This window comes from Aotus nancymaae, unplaced genomic scaffold (genome assembly GCF_030222135.1).
Source record: "Aotus nancymaae isolate 86718 unplaced genomic scaffold, 86718_ANA_hifiasm-v0.15.2.pri h1tg000059l, whole genome shotgun sequence".
NCBI classification, from domain to species: Eukaryota; Metazoa; Chordata; class Mammalia; order Primates; family Aotidae; genus Aotus; species Aotus nancymaae.
Window position 1 is genome coordinate 46,942,014 of NW_026988473.1, and position 18,963 is coordinate 46,960,976.

The window sequence follows — 18,963 nt, forward strand, 5'->3', positions numbered from 1 at the left end:
ATCTAGAAGGTTTCGCCTGCATAGGAATGTGCACATGCTCAGGACAGACCTGAGAAGGTCCTAAGCTCCCACCTCTGACTGACCTGTAGACTTTGAGCAAGTAGAAAGTGAGAGCTAAAGCAGAGTGGTAAACTGAGTCCGTCAATAGGGAAGAAATATCCCAACTCATACACATACAGACACAGTCCCTCAGTAAAGGCTGAGAGGTTTATTGGTTTCAGCCATTTCAGAAAATCTCCGTCTAATCACTAATTACCACTAGGCTATTTGAGCAGAGATTTCAGTGGCCATATGACAAGGATACAGATTTTACGAAATTAGTTCCAGGAAGTTACTAAACAAACAAACAGAAATCACAAAAAGAAAAAACAACAAACCCTAGGAAGAGAAGGATCTGATTTCCAGAGTTGCAATGTTATATTATTTTAAAAGTCTGGTTTTCAACAAAAAATTATGAGACATGCAAAGAAATAAGCAAGTATGGCCTTTTCACAGGGGAAAAATGCAGCCACTAGAAACTATCAATGATGAAGCTCAAATGTAGAGCTTACTAAACAGAGACTAAATCAGCTATTTTAGGTATGTCCAAAGAACAAAGGAAGCCATATCTTAAAAGCTAAAGGAAAATATGAAGATGTTATCACAACAAATAAAAAAATATAGAAATTCACAAATAAAAAAATATAAAAAATCAACTAATAAATCAAGTAGGTTGAAAGTGAAAAGATGGGAAAAGATGTTTCATGCAAATAGTAACCAAAAGGGAGCAGGTGTAGTTATACTAACATTAGACAAAATAAACTTCTAGTTGGAAGGTGTTACAAGAAACAAAGAAAAACAGTGTTTATTGATAAAGGAGTAAACTCACCAAGGAGATACAGCAATTATAAACCTATATGCACCAAAATCAGAGCCCCCAAATACATGAAGCAAACATTGACAGAATCAAAGAAAGTAATAGTTCTCTAATGATAGCTGAAATAAACTTCATTATACCATTTTCAATAATAGATAGAACACCAAACAGAAGAGAAATAAAGAAATAGAGAACTTGATCAAAGCCATAAACTAATTACACCTAACAGATATATGCAGAACACTACACCCAACAACAGCTGAATACACATTTTTCTCAAGTGCATGTGGAACATTCTCCAGGATAGATCATATGGTAGGTCACAAACAAGTCTTAATAAATTTAAGAAGTTGAAATCATACAAAATATCTTTTCTGATCATAAAGGAATGAGCTAAAAATTAATAACAGAAGGAAAACTGGAAAATTCAGAAATGTGGAAATTAAATAAAACATCCTTAAACAACTAATAAATCAAAGAAGAAATCACAAGGGAAATTATAAAATCTTGAGACAAATGAAAACAAATAAGAAAACAGTACACTAATGGGATTCAGTGAAAGCAGTGCTAACAGTAAGATTTATAGCTCTAAACATATACATTTTTTAAAAATGATCTCAGATCAATAACTCAACTTTACACCATAAGGATCTAGAAAAAGGACAAACTAAACTCGTAGCTAGCAGAAGGAAGGAAATAATAAAGATTAGAGCAGAGATAAATGAAACAGAGAATAGAGCAACAAAAAGAAAAATCAATAAACCAAAAGTAGTTATTTGAAAAGATCAACAAAATTGACAAATCTTCAACTGGATTGACTAAGGAAAAAGGATTAAAGACTCAAATTACTAAGATCAGAAATAAAAATGGGGACATTATTACAGATTTTATAGAAAAAAAGGATTAAAAGAGAATATTATGAATAATTGTATGCCAACATATTGGCTAATCTAGATGAAATAAATGATTTTCTAAAAACACACAACTTACCAAAATTAGATCATGAAGACATGGAAAAATTGATTATATTATATATTATATTATAACCTTTTATTATAACCAATAAGAAAGTTGAATCATAATCAAAAACCTCCCAATAAAGAAAAGTCCTGGATCAGATGGCTTCACGGGTGAATTCTACCAAACATTTAGAAGAATTAACACCAATTCTTCCCAAACTCATCTAAAAAATTCAAGAAGAAATACTCTCTAACTCATTCTATACCAACATTATCCTGGTACCAAAACCAGACAGACACTGAGATAATAGAAAACTACAGACCAATATCCCTTATGAATACTGATATGAATATCTCAACAAAGACCGGGCGTGTAATCCCAGCACTTTGGGAGACCGAGGCAGGCAGATCACAAGGTCAAGAGATTGAGACCATTCTGGCCAACACGGTGAATCCCCATCTCTACTAAAAATACAAAAAAGTTAGCCGGGCATGGGGGCACGCACCTGTGGTCCCAGCTACTCAGGAGGCTGAGGTGGAAGAATCGCTTGAACCCAAGAGGCGGAGGTTGCAGTGAGCCGAGATTGCGCCTCTGCACTCTAGCCTGGTGACAGAGCAAGACTCTGTCTCAAAAAAAAAAAAAAAACCTCAACAAAATATGACCCAAATTTGGCAATATATTAAAAAGATTGTGTATCATGACCAAATGGGATTTATTCCTATTTTGCAAGGAGGGATCAATGTATGAAAATCAATGTAATATACCCCATTTTAAAAATGAAGAAAAAATAATCTCAACTTATGCAGAAAAAGCATTTGACAAAATTAAACACCCTTTCTTGATTAAAAAAAAAATTTCAGTAACTAGGAATAGAAGGAAACATCTTCAACATGATCTAGGCTACATATGAAAACTCCACAGCAAACATTGTACTCAATGGTGAAAGACTGAAAGGTTTTTCCTGAAGATCAAAATCAAGACAAGGATGTCCACTTTCACTACTTCTATTCAATATAGTTAAAAGTTTTAAGCAGAGAAATTAGGCATGAAAATAAAATAAAAGGAGTCCAAATTGAAAAGGGGAAGTAAAATTATGTTTGCAAATGCCATAACCTTGTACAAAGAAAATTTTAAATTTGCATATACCAATGCAGAATGCTTGCACAAACATAATGTCATGTGAAAAAGAAAGAAATATAATAAGCTTTATAGCTCAATAAAGTCATATATATTACACAGAAGCATACAGACAGTTTCAGTCTACTGTCAAGGATACATATACATACACAAGCGTATGAACTGTGCCAGCCCATTGCTTAGTCTCAGGGTTACCATTTACACAGTTTTCCATGTGAATGGTGCCCTTTGGGGCAAGATGCCAGACTACAACATGAACGGCGCCCCCTGAGGGTGTACGACATGGCAGCCTTGAATATTCAAGATGGGTTGGAATGTTGTAGATTAATGTGTTGGAATAGGTGCCTATCGTGAGAGCAAGTGGGGAAAAGGGAGTGAGAATGGGAGCTGCCATGTTGCACACTGTGTGCTAGTTACACTCCAGGTGTGAGTGTGACTAGCACAGTGTGCAACATGGCAGCCTTGAATATATATGGTGGTTTGAAAGGGTGTAGATTAATATGTTGGAATAGGTGCCTATCACAAGATCAAGGAGGGAAATGGGAGTGGGAATGGGGAGAAAGGGAACATGAAGTAAAATGCGGATAGAAAACGGCACATGCATAAAAGGAGGATGATAGTGTGACCTGAATGAAGAAATAGGATCAATTCAATTCTGTGGTCTTAAGTGGGGCGGGGTGGGGGGCGGGGGGGTGGACCTAAGGGAGGGATCTCGAGCCGGAAAACCAACAACCTTATCAATCCTGCTAAGAAATGTGGATTTTATATTGAAAGCTATGGGAAATCCTAGAAGTGTCTGTAACAGGAAAGATTTGCATGGAAATGGTTGAGAAGGGGAGAGGTTGGGGGTAGCAGGCCTTCAAAGCAACCCATGTGAGAGGCCTCCATGAGCATGATGGGGTCAAGGTAGCCAAAGATGCACTGAGTCATGTGTGCATACCTAATGCCACACACAAAGATCCTTGGAGAGCCTAGCACTCCTTTCTTCAACTCCTCCCTCATTCTCATGTACCCAGAGGCTCAAACAGAAACAAGGCCTGTTAAAAGTGCTGCGGACAGCTCCCACCAGCACAGCCATGGTTGGTACCACCTTCCAGATGTGAGTGTGACTAGCACACCTCTGTCTGCCCTGATGGCTGAGGATTCCATGTTGCTGACTGACTATGTACCTCTGCTCTGCAGAGCAACTACAGCCCATGGGGCATTCAGTCAAAACCTCCATGCTAACAAAGGGAATATTAATTTTTTAAGAATTTTTTTTTATTCTCCCAAACGCTGCCCAAATATTTACATAGAAATTTCCCCTCCTCTGTCTTTTGCTAAAGCTTCACCTAGTAGATTTAGCAAAAGTATGATATTGTGGAAAGCACTCCACCTCCCTGGTAGAAAAACCTGGCCAAGACTTTAATCAGCTCTGAAGCCTTTCCAGTGGCAACACTCTGGAGCGATGGGGACTCTTTCTTCCGATGTGCTGAACATGTATTGTCCATAATGTATGTGCTGTGTGTAGCAACAAGGGCACAGATTTTTTGGTCAGGCTTGGGTTGGAACCCTGCATCTCTTACTTATCAACTGAATGGCTGTAGTTTCTTAATCTGTAAACATTGGAGATTAAAACATTCTATCTCACAATATTAATGCAGAGAAAATATATGTGAAAATACTCAACACTAGGATCTGGCATTTCAACAAAACTCAACAAAAGTTGGTTCCTCCTCATCCTCCTTCCTTTCTGCTTAGAAAAACAAATTTCACAAGCAGTTTCACAACAGAAATTTCACAGATTGTCATAATCAAATCTTTTCAAGATATTAAGAACAACCTCGAGTGTGGATCATATGTAGAAAGAAATTCCTAGAAAAATTTAAACTGTTAATTACAGGCTATTTATAAAAACTTAGTTTATGTATTTATTTTATTTTAATTTTTGATAGAGGTCGGTATAGAGAAGCACAAAATCAAATATGTTATGGCATACTTTTGAAGAATAGCCTTTTCTGCTAGTCTCAAGATGAAAAAGATAATGAATATTTTCTTTTTATAACTGATTTGATTTGTTATCTCCTTAGTCCTACTTATGTAGCGTTTCTGCCCCTTCCGTTCTCAGATCATTGGCTAATTCTGATATGAGACAAAATTGCTATTAATATTACCTTAAGCTGGTACTCAGGGAAGAAAAAAATGGGAAGGAGAGAAAACACCACACCCTCTTAACACTTCTGATCCATGGGCCCACCCTTGCTGTTGTAAGTTTTTTTTGTTTTTTTTGGTTTTTTGTTTTGAGATGGAGTTTTGCTCTTGTTGCCCAGGCTGAAGTACAATGGCTCAATCTCAGCTCATCGCAACCTCCGCCTCCCAGGTTCAAGCGATTTTCCTGCCTCAGCCTCCCAAATAGCTGGGATTACAGGCATGTGCCACCATGCCCAGCTAATTTTTTTTTTTTTACTTTTAGTAGAGACAGGGTTTCTCCATGTTGGTCAGGCTGGTCTCAAACTCCCGACCTCAGGTGATCTGCCTGCCTCAGCCTCCCGAAGTGCTGGGATTACAGGTGTGAGCCACCGTGACCGGTGGTGAGAATCAGTGATTGTCAGCTCTGGCTCCTTAAGGCCATAAAGAATTAATTAGTAAATTTTGATTGATTAAAATATTTTCCTAACAAAATATAGTATCTAATGAAAACTAAGCTGCGGTGAAACAGGCGCACTCATGCATAGCTGATCCTAATTGGAACAAATCTTTTGAAAAGCAATTTGGCAGTAAGTATCAAGCCTCTAAATATTTGTACTCTTTGACCTGGGAATTCTTTTCCTGGAAACCTATCTTATTGCGGGGAGGGTGGGAGTCTAATTAGGTAAACAGATAAATGCACAAAGAAACTTATTATGGTGTTATTTTACAACAGTAAAAAAAAGTATGAGAAACAAACTGATCACATGAGCAGTTCTGTAAACTATGGTCTATCCCCCAGATGGGCAGACCTGTTTACAAGGAGTCTGTCAAAACCTGCGTATAAACACATATATACAATCTTAACAAAATTACATATTTTTAAATACAGAAGGAAATACGAAATCTGCACAATTCAAAAGGTCTGGAAGTAATATACCAATCTTGGTAGTGACAGGTTTTGGTACAGAGATTTAGAGTGACTTTTCTTGCCTTTTTATATATGTTATTTTCAGGTTCATTGTAAGAACTATAGTGTACGCAACTTTTTTAATCAGCAAAAAGTAAACACACTTTATAAGAAAGTAAACAAACGTAGAGATGCCATAAGGCATCTTTTGGTTTGGGAGATGGCTGAGACTGGGATAACTCACATCAAAGCTACAATAAATTATCTTAATTCCAAAAAAAGGATGGGGCTGCCTGGTAAGGCACCTACATTTCATACCCTTCTTAAGTTTGCTGGTTTCTGCCCGGGATTTCCATTAGGCCTGGAGAATAGGCGCTGAGTTAATTTTCCCAGAGGCCCTCAAATCCTGGCATTGGTACATTCACTGCTATGCATTTATTCTCATTCTTAGTAGCATGGTGACCATGAATGTGAATGAAAATTGAAAGTATTCAGCATTTATTAAGCACTTACTATGCACAGGCACTGTTTTCGTGCTTTTTATACCTGTATTTCACCTTTCCCAGGCTTGCGAAAGCTCTTAGTAAAAAGAACTATTGTCTCCTTCCTCCTCGCTCCCCCACGCCTGGCCTGTTCTTCTACTCACTGCTTTCTTCTATTCACAGAGACTGCCTTTTAGGAATATAATTGATTTGATTAAAAGAAAAAAATGCGCCAACTAGGCTGCCATTTGTTATCAACAAAGCCTCCAAGCTGCCTGAACAGTTGACTAAAGAAGCATCTTCAAATGGTCAGGACAGAGAAGGTTCTAGAAATAGGGCACCAGAAAAATCCCACAGGCCCTGTGATGTGGCTTATTTGCTTTACAGGCGTCAAGCATATTTGCTGACGTCAGCAGTCCATCAAAGTTTAAAATAATAACAGTGAAAAGGAAAACAGCCCCTTTCTGCCAGGCAGTCCTGTTCTGCCAACTTCTGCGTTCTTTTTGAGTTAATAAACATCCAAGAATCACCTCCCTTACCACCCTGAGGGGGGAAAAAAGCACAATAATTTTAAAACCACTAGGTCAGCCCATTGTCAGCATAAACCATTCAGAGAAGTAGCATTTTGTCACACTCTAATGAGGATTTTACCTCTGCCTCAGAATGAAAGCTATCATTAGGCTTGGTGTTTATGGGATCAAACGATTGTCTGGGGATGGTGGGTTTCTTTCTGTCTCTTCCTCATTTTAATTACGTTCAAGACCAAATACATAGAAGTTTTCTGCATCAGATGAAACTAAAAAACCATAATTATGCTAGCTAATGTCTTTTGAAAACATCAATTAAGAAAATGGCCTTTTGATTCCCATTTTTATTTGAAAATCTGCAAACAGGCACACGTGTTGTAATAAATACCAGAGCAGTGGTGGTGGCAGGGCGGGGGAGGGGTTGGGGGATGTTGTCTCTAAAAAGGAGACAGCACAAACAGTGGTTTGAGGAGGTCAGAAGGGCAGGCTCCCATTGGCAACAAGCAGATAGAGAATCTCTCAAGAGAAGAAACTTCTGTATAAAGCAAGACCTCTTAAGTTATCTTCACATGTAGTGTTGAAACTGGAGCCAGCCCCTCAACAGTAGGTTGATAAGAGGCTTCTGCACCATGCTGGTACCACACACATGCCCCATTGTTAATACCTCCTCAGGACAGATTAGATCCCACATTCCTCAGAAGTACTGAGCTGCAGAGGAAAATCGGCCAGCAGGCTCCTTCCATGGGACCAACAACTAGCTACAACTGATAAGTTTTCATTGAAATAACTGGAACAATTACACGAAGTCCCCACCAGCTTTGTCGCCAGCTGCTGAGATGGTGTTGCACTTGCATCTCCTGGCATGTGCACAGGCGTGAGCCAGACAAGAGTAATTCAAGTTCTTAGCTCACTTTTATATCTTTTTTTCCATGGCTACGTGCTATCATTAATCAAATTGTTCACCCAAGGTATACTATGAGATTGTTTTATTTTTTTCTTTTTGGGCCTTATCTAGGAAACTCTGATATTTACACTATCTCAATTTGAGTTTGAACAAGTAACTAATTAATCTCTGACAAAAGATACTGAAGTTAGACTTGAGTTTGGGTAAAATCTGTTGAGGTCATGGTTGATTTTAATCACATAGCTCAATTTAAAAGCTGAACACTAACACATGTTTGCTTTCAAAGAGTATTTGTTAAACAGCAAGTTTCGTTGTGTGTAACTTGAATTCTGCAACTTCCTTTATTTTTTTATGAAATAATAGTGATTGAGTCAATGAAGTGGCAATCTGAATTAAAGGACAATGCACCTGCCTTTGCAGGGACAGATCCCAAAGGGCCCAGATTAAATTTTAACCAGGATTATGTTTGCCAGAATTTTATATCTCAGAATGATTATGTTTGGTTTTTGTAATAATAAAAAGTTATTTTGGGAGAATTCCCTTTTAACACATGTTGTGTTTACTAGGAGGAAATACAGGGTTAGACTTCCATACAGTTTAGCCTTTGAAAGAAAATAAAAGACAAAATGACGTAGCAGATGGGTAATTCCCAAATCTGCAGAAATGTAAACAGCCAGGATTTTGGTGCCTATGGGTTTTATCAAAGATTTAAGAAAGGCTGAGACCGACACCAGTGCGTCCTCTTTGGCTAGTTTTAACACGTTTACACTCACAATTAACATTCAAGGAATTTCCTTTTCATCCAAGTGTTTCTCTTAAAAGCACTTCATACCACAAACTAAAGTTCTAGCTGCCATCAGTCCTTTCCATACAGAAGAGTAGTGAAATCTCCGTAATACTTCCTTACTTCGAAAATGGGCTGGGACCACGTCAGTTTCCTTGGGGTGTTTGTTTTCCAATATAGGGGGTTCTCACTTCCTCCCTCATTCCCTCTTTTTAAAGAGCTTGTTTTGGGGACCCTGCTTCTACGTCCCTCACCCTCCTCCGCACTCACCCCGGAGCCAGAGGAGCGCGAGGCTGGGCAGGAGTCCTAAGTCCTCCCCCGGCCCAGCCGGCTAGGAGTGCTGCTGCCCAGCCGGAGCTCCAGGCTCACAACAGCCTGGTTTCAAGTCCCTAAGGCCGCCGGCCCACTGCATTCTGCAAGAAAAACAGAAACGTTCATCCCTGTTTCCCTCCCTGATACCCCTACACAAGGGATTCGCACATGGGCACAGAGTCCGAGTCTTGGCTATGCATAGAGCTCAGCCCCGTATCCGAATCCTCGTCGTTGCCAGGACCGCTCTTGGCCAGCCCACGGGCCTGGTCCACCCACATGTCGGCGCAGGCCTGAGGCCCAGGTTCCCGCGAGGGACCGCTGGAGCCAGGAGCCCCATCTGGTGCCACCGTCAGCTCCAAAGTGTGCAAAGTTTGCAGAAGGCCCTGTAGCTCGCGCTCCTTGCTGTCCCATTGCTGCTGGCTGTAATCCAAGTCCGACTTGACGGCCTCCAGGTCCGTGTTGAGCCGGAGCCCGATGTAAAGGCTGGTACTGAGCTGCGTCCTGACCCGTTCCTGCTCCAGCAGCAGCTCGCCATCGGGGCCGCCGTCGGGCTCCGGGGGCTCCTCCCGCGCCGCCAGCTCCTCCTGGCGCCGCCGCATCCACCTCTGGTTGAGTTCCTCCTGAATCTCGGCTGAAAGGCGCTCCAGCAGCTCCTCCTGCTGAACCCGTTGCTCCTGAAGCCGCAGCAAGTCGTCGCAGCGCCGGGCCAGCTCCTCCAACGCCGCCACCTGCGCCTCGCCGTCTACTGGGGGCGCCGCCGCTGCCGCCACCGCCACCTCTTCTGGCTCCTCTCCCTGGCTGGACCCGTCGAGCTCGATTCCTGCCCCCACCAAGTAAGTGTCCTGCACGTAATTGACTCCGTGGCGCCGCATGCGGTCCAGGTGCACCTTGGCCTCGTAGCGGTCGATCTCGCGGTCCAGCTCGTGGAGCCGCTGCACCTGCTGGCGGATGGTGTGGTCCTGGGAAAGCACCAGATGCACCAGAGTCTCCATGCGCTCCACCGACGCGCTCTCGTGGGCCCGCGGCGACGAAGAGCAGGACGAGGCAGTGGACGACGAAGTGGACGAACAGGACGACTGTGGCTGCTGCTGGCGCCGCCGGTTGAGCTTGGCCAGCTTGCGGAAAGCCTTGCGCACCACTCGCCGCTGTTTTTCCTGGGTCATGGCCAGGCCGGGCCGCTCCGGGGCCCCGCGGGCGGGACAGGGGCGCTCTCGGCTGAGCACTACACGCGCCTCGGCACTGCGGGGACCGGCATTAGGCAGCGACGCCTCGCTGCGCACTAGCACGAAGCGCACATTCTCCTGCTCTTCGCCCCAGGCGGCCCAGAGGCGCAAGATGCGCGTCTTGTTGGGGAGGATGCGTTCAAAGCCGCGCCACTTCTCCACGATGCAATAGCACTGCGGGGGCCCGCACAGCATGCCCTGCGGCAGCACCTCGTCGTCGTTCTCGTCGTCCTCGTCTGGGGGTTCAGGCAGCTCCCCCGGGCCAGGCGGGTCTCCAGCCGAGCCCCGCCGCCGGCTCCGCCTCTGTCTCCGTCGCCGCCGGCAGCCGTCCTCCAAAAGCACTCGCACAACGTCCGAGCAAGTGGTGCGGCGGGAGAGGCCGGACACCAGCTTCTCTTCCTGGCAGATCCACACCGATATCTTCTTCTCCGAAGGATCCATGGCATAACCAGGGCACAGGTGGCAGATCCGGTCGTGCCCTGCTAGGGCGGCAAGGACAGCAAGGGCAGCCCAGTAGCTCTGGGATGGGAGAGGACCCCGTGCCCACCTACGGCGGCTGCACTAGCCCTGTTCCCCCGCTGCGCACCGAAGGCAGGCTGGAAAGTGACTGCGGCTGTGGCCGTGGTTGCAGCTAGGCTCGGCCCGGACGACGGGCGCTCCAGGGTCTACGTGCCCGGGACCGGCTCCCGCCGCTCTGGCTCTGCCCAAGGTGCCCGGGACCTCCGAGTTTTGCTCCTCCCCACATGGCTCCACCCCTTCCCGCCCCCAGTGCCCAGAGCTGTGGCTGGGAGTGCAGGAGGAGCAGGGCCCAGGCCCGCCCCTCGCAGCCTCGCCGCGCCGGGTGCGCCGGGTCAGCCCCTCGCTCGCACTGCAGGCATCCTGAATCTTGGCCCTTTTCGCCAAATCGCTGCTCTGCCGCGCGCCTACGCAAGGGAAGACTCAAGGGCCCCTCCACTAAAGGGAGTGGAGCCCGCGCCTCGACAAGGATCAGCTGTGCGTCTCCCTCGGCCTGCTGGCTCCTCTACTTGTGTCTTTACCTAGCTGGACGTATCTTGACTTTCCCATTTTTCCTGGCAGCTTCAGAGGCAGTTCCTGTTCCCTCAAGGCAGCGGCGTCCGGGGAGTGCACTTTGCACAGACAGGGAAACCGAGGCACTCAGCGGTCTCTAATGGAGACGCTCGAATCGCTTTGCACGACCAGCTAGCAGCTGTAAGTGCTGTCTCTAACGCGGAAGGCCTCCCAGTCTTCCTCGACCGGAAGCAATATTTGCATATCTAAGGAGAACAGGATTTGGCGATGTGCTCCGGGAACAAGTGTAGGCATGGAATGGTCTGGGCTGGAAGGGGACAGAAGTTCAGAAGCGGCTGCCGGTTCCCTGTAGTGTCAGGTAAGTGGGTCTCCACGTCACCTTCACCCACTGCCTCCTGGGGAGAGGGGCTCCTCATTCTAGTGGAAGTGCAGAGCCCAGACCTAAGTCACAAGCTATTTTTATGCTTTCCACCTCCTTAAGGGGAAACCGTGAAAGCTTCTGGCATTTTCTAACATTCAGACGTGGTCCAGAAGAGAGAACAGCTAAACTTTACAGCACAAGAAATCCAAGGCCACAATGCAAATAAACTCCTTTCATCCCTAGCTGCTGACGAGGATGGTCCATTGTGTGCAAGGCTTGCCCTGAGCTTGTCCTTGTGAGCACAGCTCTAATAATAAACTCACTCCCTTTCTTGAAGACCTTAGGTGGCTCCCTATTGCCTCTTGGCTAAAGCACTTTTGATCATTCAATGATTCACTCAGCAAATATTTATTGAGTACCTACTGTGCTCCAGGTCCTATGCTAGGGATTTGACAATGAACAAATCACCAGTTCTGGCTTGCAAAGAGTTCACAATCTAGTGGGAGAGCACAGCTAAGTAAACATTCCCAACACAATGCCCTGTGTTCTCTGATAAGGGAGAGCTTGAGGTTCTAGGGGAACCTGGAGTGGCATCCAGCCCATCTGGGAGGGGCAAGGAAGGCTTTCCCCCAGAGGAGGTGTCTTAGACAAGACCCAAAGGACCATTAGAGTCTGCCAAAAGGAAAGCAGATGGAGGGGAGGGACAGGCAGTATTCCAGAAGGAACTGTAGCGCAAAGTCAGGAATCAAGAGCATGTTAGTTATTGGGGCTGTCAGGCATTTGAGAGAAACGTCTAAAATTAAGGTTGGATGATTGAACAGTAACGGGATCAGGAAGGGCCTTTAATTTCATGCTGATGGATTTGGATTTATCTTAAAGACAATGAGAACTCATAGAGTGCAAATCTGGGGCCAGAACAGCCAAGTGAAAAATCTCAGCACCACTTACTTACTAGCTCTATAACCTTAGGAAAAGTATTAATCTCTCTGAGCTTCAGTTTCCTTATCTGTGAAATGGTGATAATAAAATGAAATGAAATGGTGAAAATTAAATGGTGATAATAAAAATACCTCCCTAATAGAACTCGTGTAAGGATTGAATGCCTAGGCCTGGTAAATCCACAGTAGTTTTATTGGAGGGTTGGAAAGCTGGGAAGTATATTAGTTTTCTATTGCTGTGTAACAATTTATTACAAACTTAAAGCAACACCCATCTATTACTTCACTGTTCTGTAGATCACAAGTCCAACTTGGCATGGCTGCTGCATACTTTGCTCAGGATGTCCCAGGCAAAAGGCAAGGCATAGGCTTGTTCGAGTTCTCGTCTGAAGGCTCTGAGGGAATATCCACTTCCAAATCCACTCAGGTTGTTTGCCTGATCCAGTTCCTCTCACCTGTAGGTCCGAGGTCCCCATTCTCTTGTTGGCTGTCCTCCCAGGTCACTCTCAGCTCCTACAGGACTCTCTCAGATCCTTTCCATGGAATATCCCCATTCCCAGCAACTTTAAAGTCAGCAACCACAGGTTAAATCCATCCAGTCCTCCTTTGCTTCTAATCAATCTGCCATCCCCTTCTGCCACTAGCTAGAGAAAACTCTGCTTTTAAAGTGCTTGATTAGCCAGACACCTGGATAATTTCTCTGTCTAAAGGTCGACTGATTAGTAACCTTAACTATATCTGAAAAACCCCATTTGCTGTGTACTGTAAAATAATAACCAAAATATCCTCCAGGGAGATGGAGATTATGGGGGACTGTCTTAGAATTCTGCCTACTATCGGACATAACATGAACAGATTTTGATTTTTAAAGATCCCTCTGTTTGCATTGAGGACAATGGGTGGGGGTGGAGGATGAGAGGCAAGAAAGCCTTTTGGAAGATTGTCACATTCATTCAAGGAAGAAATGATGACCTATACTGAGAATAGTGGCAGTGAGAAGACTGGGCACAGTTGAGAGCTATCAAGGAGGCGGGAGAGGCAGGACTTGGTGATAGATTAAAGAGGGATTTCCTTTTCCCTAGAATGGTGTCAAAGGTCTCTTGCAGTCTGGACCAGCCCACATCAGCTTCTCACTCACGTGTGAGCTTTCCCTTCTTCCTTCCCTCTCACACATGATTGCTAGAGCTTTGTAATCAGCTGCCATCCCTGCTGGATTCTAAGTTCTGCAAGGGTAGGGATTGTATCTGTTTTGCTCACTTTTGAATCCTCTACATTTAGTGTAATCCCTGACACATTCTAGGTTTACTTAGTATCTGTTGAAGAAATGAATGAATCCTACATTTTAGCAAGCCAATACCTCATCCATCCAGAACAACTCCTGCATCTTGATGTATCCACACTTTTGTACATGCTTTTCCCACTAATTAAGATTCCCCTTGAACAACTGGAGAACTTCTACTCAGTCTTCAGAAGCTCAGGTAAAGGTCACTTGCTCTAGGAGTCCTTTCTTTCCTCCTCCAGAAAGAACTGGTTCCCCGCTCTTCTGTGTCTATTAATGCAGAGATTACCTTGTGCTGTGATGCATTTTTATGCCTGTTTACTCCCACAAGAATAGAGCTTTTCAAAAGAAAAGATTGTCTCTGTCTTATTTACAGTTTAGCCCTCAGTGCCTAGAGTGTCTGGCACAGGGCCGGTTCTCCATCTTCCCCTGTGTTTTAAGGAACACTAAGATGAATAATGTCTAAGATATTGTGCTACCCTCAAGATAACTTCTTTCAGGAAGCAGACAAATGCATGGAATCCCTGTTGTTGTAATAATATGTATGAAATTCCTTCTGGACTAATTAAAGGATAGAATGATTGTATGGGTGCTAGGAAGCAAGCAGGAGGCAGGCTTCAATAAATGGGGAGGAGGAGTTGAGGGCATTTTTGGTGGGAGAAAGTACACGAGTTAAAATGTTAAAATGAGTATGTATGTAGTCATATACCAGTGCTTCAGAGTGTGGGTTTTGTAGTCACCCTGCCTCATTTCAAATACCAGCTATAAGCTTTCCAATCCTTAATCTTCTCACCAAGAAAAAAGTATTATAATGGAACCTTCCTTATAGAGTTGTGATTACATGAAATGAAATAATGCCCAATATATAAAAGATCTAGCACAGTGTCTGGCACATAAAACATGCTCAATAAAACACAGCTAGCATTGTCAAGAAATTGTATTAAGTACCTACTGCATGCTATGTCCTGGGCTGTGTGTTAAGGATGCATGAGTGAACTGGACAGACATGGTCCCTGACCTTAGGGATGTCACAGCCAGGATTAGTGTGATTTAGCAATGGATTTCTTACGTTAGCCTAGGCTGTAGTAACAAACAGGGCCAAACGTGTATAATGGCTCAAACATAACAAAGGTTTATTTTTCACTCAGATAGTAGCCAAAAGAAGATGTAGTGTTGGAAGGTGGCCTTATTTCAGACAAAGATACAGAGACCCTGGTCCCTTCCATCTTGTGACTCCAAAATTCTCTAGAGTTCATTGTCACGTACATAGAGGCAGAGGAAGGGGAGAGAATATGGAGGGGCACACCCTCCTCTTCAAGGCCTTGGCTGGAAATTGAGCTCATATCCCATTGGCTAGAAGCCAGTCATGGCCACTGGTAGTGGCAAGGAGGCTAAGAACTGCAATGAGTGTCTCAAAGAGGAAATGGGTTTTCATGAACAGCTAGCTGCCTGCCATACAAATATTTATTTGAAAAGCGAGACAAGAGGCATAGAAAGAAGTTCTAAAAGTGTAGGAATTGCAAACTGGTGGCCCACCAGCCAAATCTTGCTGACTTAGACAGAATATACTCTTCCGTTTAGCCACGAAACCGACACTGTATTTCTCATATGACCCAACTCACATACATTCATGACTCACCTGAGCCCTGTAGTCATTTGAGCTGTGACTCTTGCTTCCATGCATCCTCCCAGGGTTATCTCATTCACTCCCAGGGATTTGATACAATTCATATACCATGGCTCCCACATCTATGTGTCCCTTCCAGAATTTTCCAAATATGCATATCCAAGCTTGCTGGGTAGCTCCACTTGGGTTTCCGCCAAACATCCAAACCTTTGTCAGATAGATAAAGCTGAACCCATCATTTCTCCCCAAGCCTGTTCTGCCTCTTATAATGCCTGTTTCAGAAAATGGTCCCGTCATTCACCAAGCAAGACCTGAAACCTGAACATCACCATCTACCTTCTTTCCCCACAGGATGTTGAAGTTTTGTGAGGGCCGGGGGTTTTGCATATTCTTTTTCCTATTTAATCTCCAGTACCTGAGACATCAACTTTCACACAGTAGACGCTAAGTATTTGTAGAGTAAATGAACGAATGAATGCATACATTGCCTTAGCTTAGGCCCTCATTTTTTAAACCTGGATCTTGTATTTTCCTTCAAACTGGTTTCCTTGCCTCAAATCCTGCCTCTCTCCCATACTCTCTACTATATATGTTTAATGACTCCATTATCTTCAGAATCCAGTTCCAGTTCTCAGCAGGACCTGTATGTCCCTATAGGATCTGAGGTCTGCTTGACTCTCAGCCTGTACACTCCAGCCACATCCTCAATTACACAGTTCTCTCTGATCTGTGACTAATTCCTGCCCACCTTCTAAGTTTCAGCTTAACTTCACCTAAAGTCTTCTTTGGCAGCAACATCCTCTCCAGGAAAGAATCCAAACAAAACTGCTTTAGAAAGATTAGTCTACATCAGTAGATGGAATCAATTGAAGCAATAATACACTTGTGTTAGGAGAACAAAGGATGGGGGAGGGTGAAGGATGTACTTAAAAATTCAGACTGTGGTTGCTTAATCACTTTAATATAAACAGAGAAGATGCCGTTTAGCACAGCGTAGATCTTTTGCAGTCTGAATCCTCAGGGCTGCTCTATCCAATACAGTAGCCACTAGACATATGGGGCTGTTGAACACTTGACATGTGGCTCTCTGAATTGATATAGGCTATGAGCAGAAATACACACCAAATGTCAAAGACTTCATATTAAAAAAGGAATGTACAATGTGTTATTAATAATATGTAATATTGATTACATGTTGAAGTGATGCTATTTTGGATATATTGGGTTAATCAGTAAAATTGTTTTACCTATTTCTTTTTACTTATTTTTAATGTGGCTAGTGGAAGTCTTAAAATACTTAAGCAGCTTGAGTTATGTTTCCATTAGACAGTGCTGCCTGTGGGAAGGCCCAGTAATGTAAAGCAGATCATTTGAACCTTCTCAAGTGTGGACTTACCCTAAATATCCTAAGATAGTAAATCCATCTGAGTTTTGGCCATCTCCGAAGAAAGTCATTCCATACCTTTTCTGGATTTGTGGTTTAAATGTTGATGTTTGATGATGGCCGGCAAAAGCTTCTTGCTACAGCCTAAGCCATTCCCCTTAGGCTGCCTGAGAAGCATATTCCTGAGGACCACCCTGCAGCTGAATCCAATTGAAAGTCAAAATATAAGTGGTTGCTTCCCAGACAGAATGTCAGTATCCTTGCTTATGCAGCAGCCCTGAGCCTGATAGAGGGTACATAGATTCAAGCTGTGCTCTGGGCCAGAAAAATACATGGGCTTCATAATAGGTAAAAATATGCTTATGACCTGGGGATAGAGGAGTCATTCATAGACAGAACATAATTAAAATTCACAAAAGAAAAGCTAAATAGTATATGACCATACCAAAAATAGAAACTTCTATTTGAAAACAGACACACACACACACACACAGAGAGAGAGAGAGAGAGAGAGAGAGAGAGACAGAGAGACAGAGAGAGAGAGAAATACACTATAATATTAAAAAGAAATACACTATAATGTTAAAAGTAACCCAGGAGAAAATAGATCCTAAAAGATTAGGATTGAGGATGCATAAAGAACTCCAAAAATTTGGTAAGAAAAAAAGCTATGCAACACTATGGGTTAAAAATGGGTTAAAAGTAGATTAAAGTATTTTACAAAAGAAGAAACATAAATAGACAACAAACCTGTGAAATAATGTCCAATGTCATCAGTAATCAGGAAAATGTAAATTTAAGTGAAAGATAATACTCTTTTTTTACCAGCAGATTCGAAACATTTTAAAAATTGATAATGTATCAATATTGCCAAGAAAACAGGAAATATCCTCTCAGACACCACTGGTGTAAATAAATGTATCTATTTTGGAGACAATTCTACTAAAAAATAAAACTGGGCATACCCTGCATACCATGAAGAAATTAGAATTCATGGTATCTACTTTAGAAAGACACACGTGTGCACAAAGAGGCATGTATGGGGTATTCACTATATTTGTTTTAGCTAACAACGGGAACCATCAAAATGTCCACCAATAAGGGAATGGCTGAATAGGCTGGGGATACCCAAAGCTTGGAAGCTTCAGCAGCAGTTAAATCAAGTGAACTAGATTGACATGAACAGGTAATAGCAAATCCTCCAGAGTTATTGTTCAGGGCAAAAGGCAAGTTGCAGAGTGATATGTATATGTGGTTCCATTTCTACATTAAATACACATACACAGAACACAGGTACATATGCATAAAATCACTCCATACGTTTTCCAGGGCTACAGATATCTGTATGTGTGTGCATAGCACAAGGTCTTTAAAAATATTCAGCAAATCTAAAGCAGTGAATTCTCCTAGAAGAATGTGAACATTTACAGAAGGAGAGACAAAGAAAACTTTAACTCCATCTCGTAATGAGTTTACAAGAGGAATTGATTCATAGGTTACTTCATTATGCAATTACAATGTATAACTTTTTCAAAGTGAAAGGGCTTGGGTTGAGATCCCTGAATCTTGGTTCTCCTTTAGACCAGCAGCCGCCAGCCTTTTTGACATGAGGGACTGGTTTCATGGAAGACAATTTTTTCATGAACTGGGAGTGGGGGGTGGTTCTGGAGGCTTCAAGTGTATTACATTTATTGTGTACTTCATTTCTATTATTACATTGTAACATATAATACAATTATACAACTCACCATGATGTAGACTCAGTGGGAACCCTGAGCTTGTTCTCCTGTAACCAGACAGTTCCACCTGGAGGTGAGGGAGACAGTGACAGATCATCAGACATTAGATTCTCATAAGGAGCATGCAACCTAGATCCCTGGCATGTGCAGTTCATGATAGGGTTCACCCTCCTATGAGAATCTAATGCCATCACTGATCTGATGGGAGGTAGAGCTCAGCTGCAGTCACTCACCTGCTGCTCACCTTCTGCCATATGGCCCAGTTCCTAACAGGCTGTGGACCCATATCTGTCCGCAGCCTGGGGATTTGAGACCCCTGCTCTAGACCTTTCGTTTACCCTCCTG

General features: G+C 43.2%; 1 protein-coding gene and 1 long non-coding RNA gene across 2 annotated transcripts in view; one reads left to right on the top strand and one right to left on the bottom strand.

Moving 5' to 3' along the window:
- Positions 1-5,792: 5,792 nt before the first annotated feature.
- On the bottom strand, positions 5,793-10,702 carry RASSF10 (Ras association domain family member 10). Its single transcript, XM_012456388.2, has one exon. The coding sequence runs from the start codon at positions 10,700-10,702 to the stop codon at positions 9,188-9,190; it is 1,515 nt and encodes a 504-aa protein (XP_012311811.1). The 3' UTR covers positions 5,793-9,187.
- Positions 10,703-11,162: 460 nt separating this feature from the next.
- LOC105720247 (uncharacterized) overlaps positions 11,163-18,963 on the top strand; it is a 30,697-nt gene continuing 22,896 nt past the window's right edge. The window contains exon 1 of the long non-coding RNA XR_001108106.3: positions 11,163-11,648. This is a non-coding gene — a long non-coding RNA (uncharacterized LOC105720247). The remainder of the gene's footprint in view (positions 11,649-18,963) is intronic.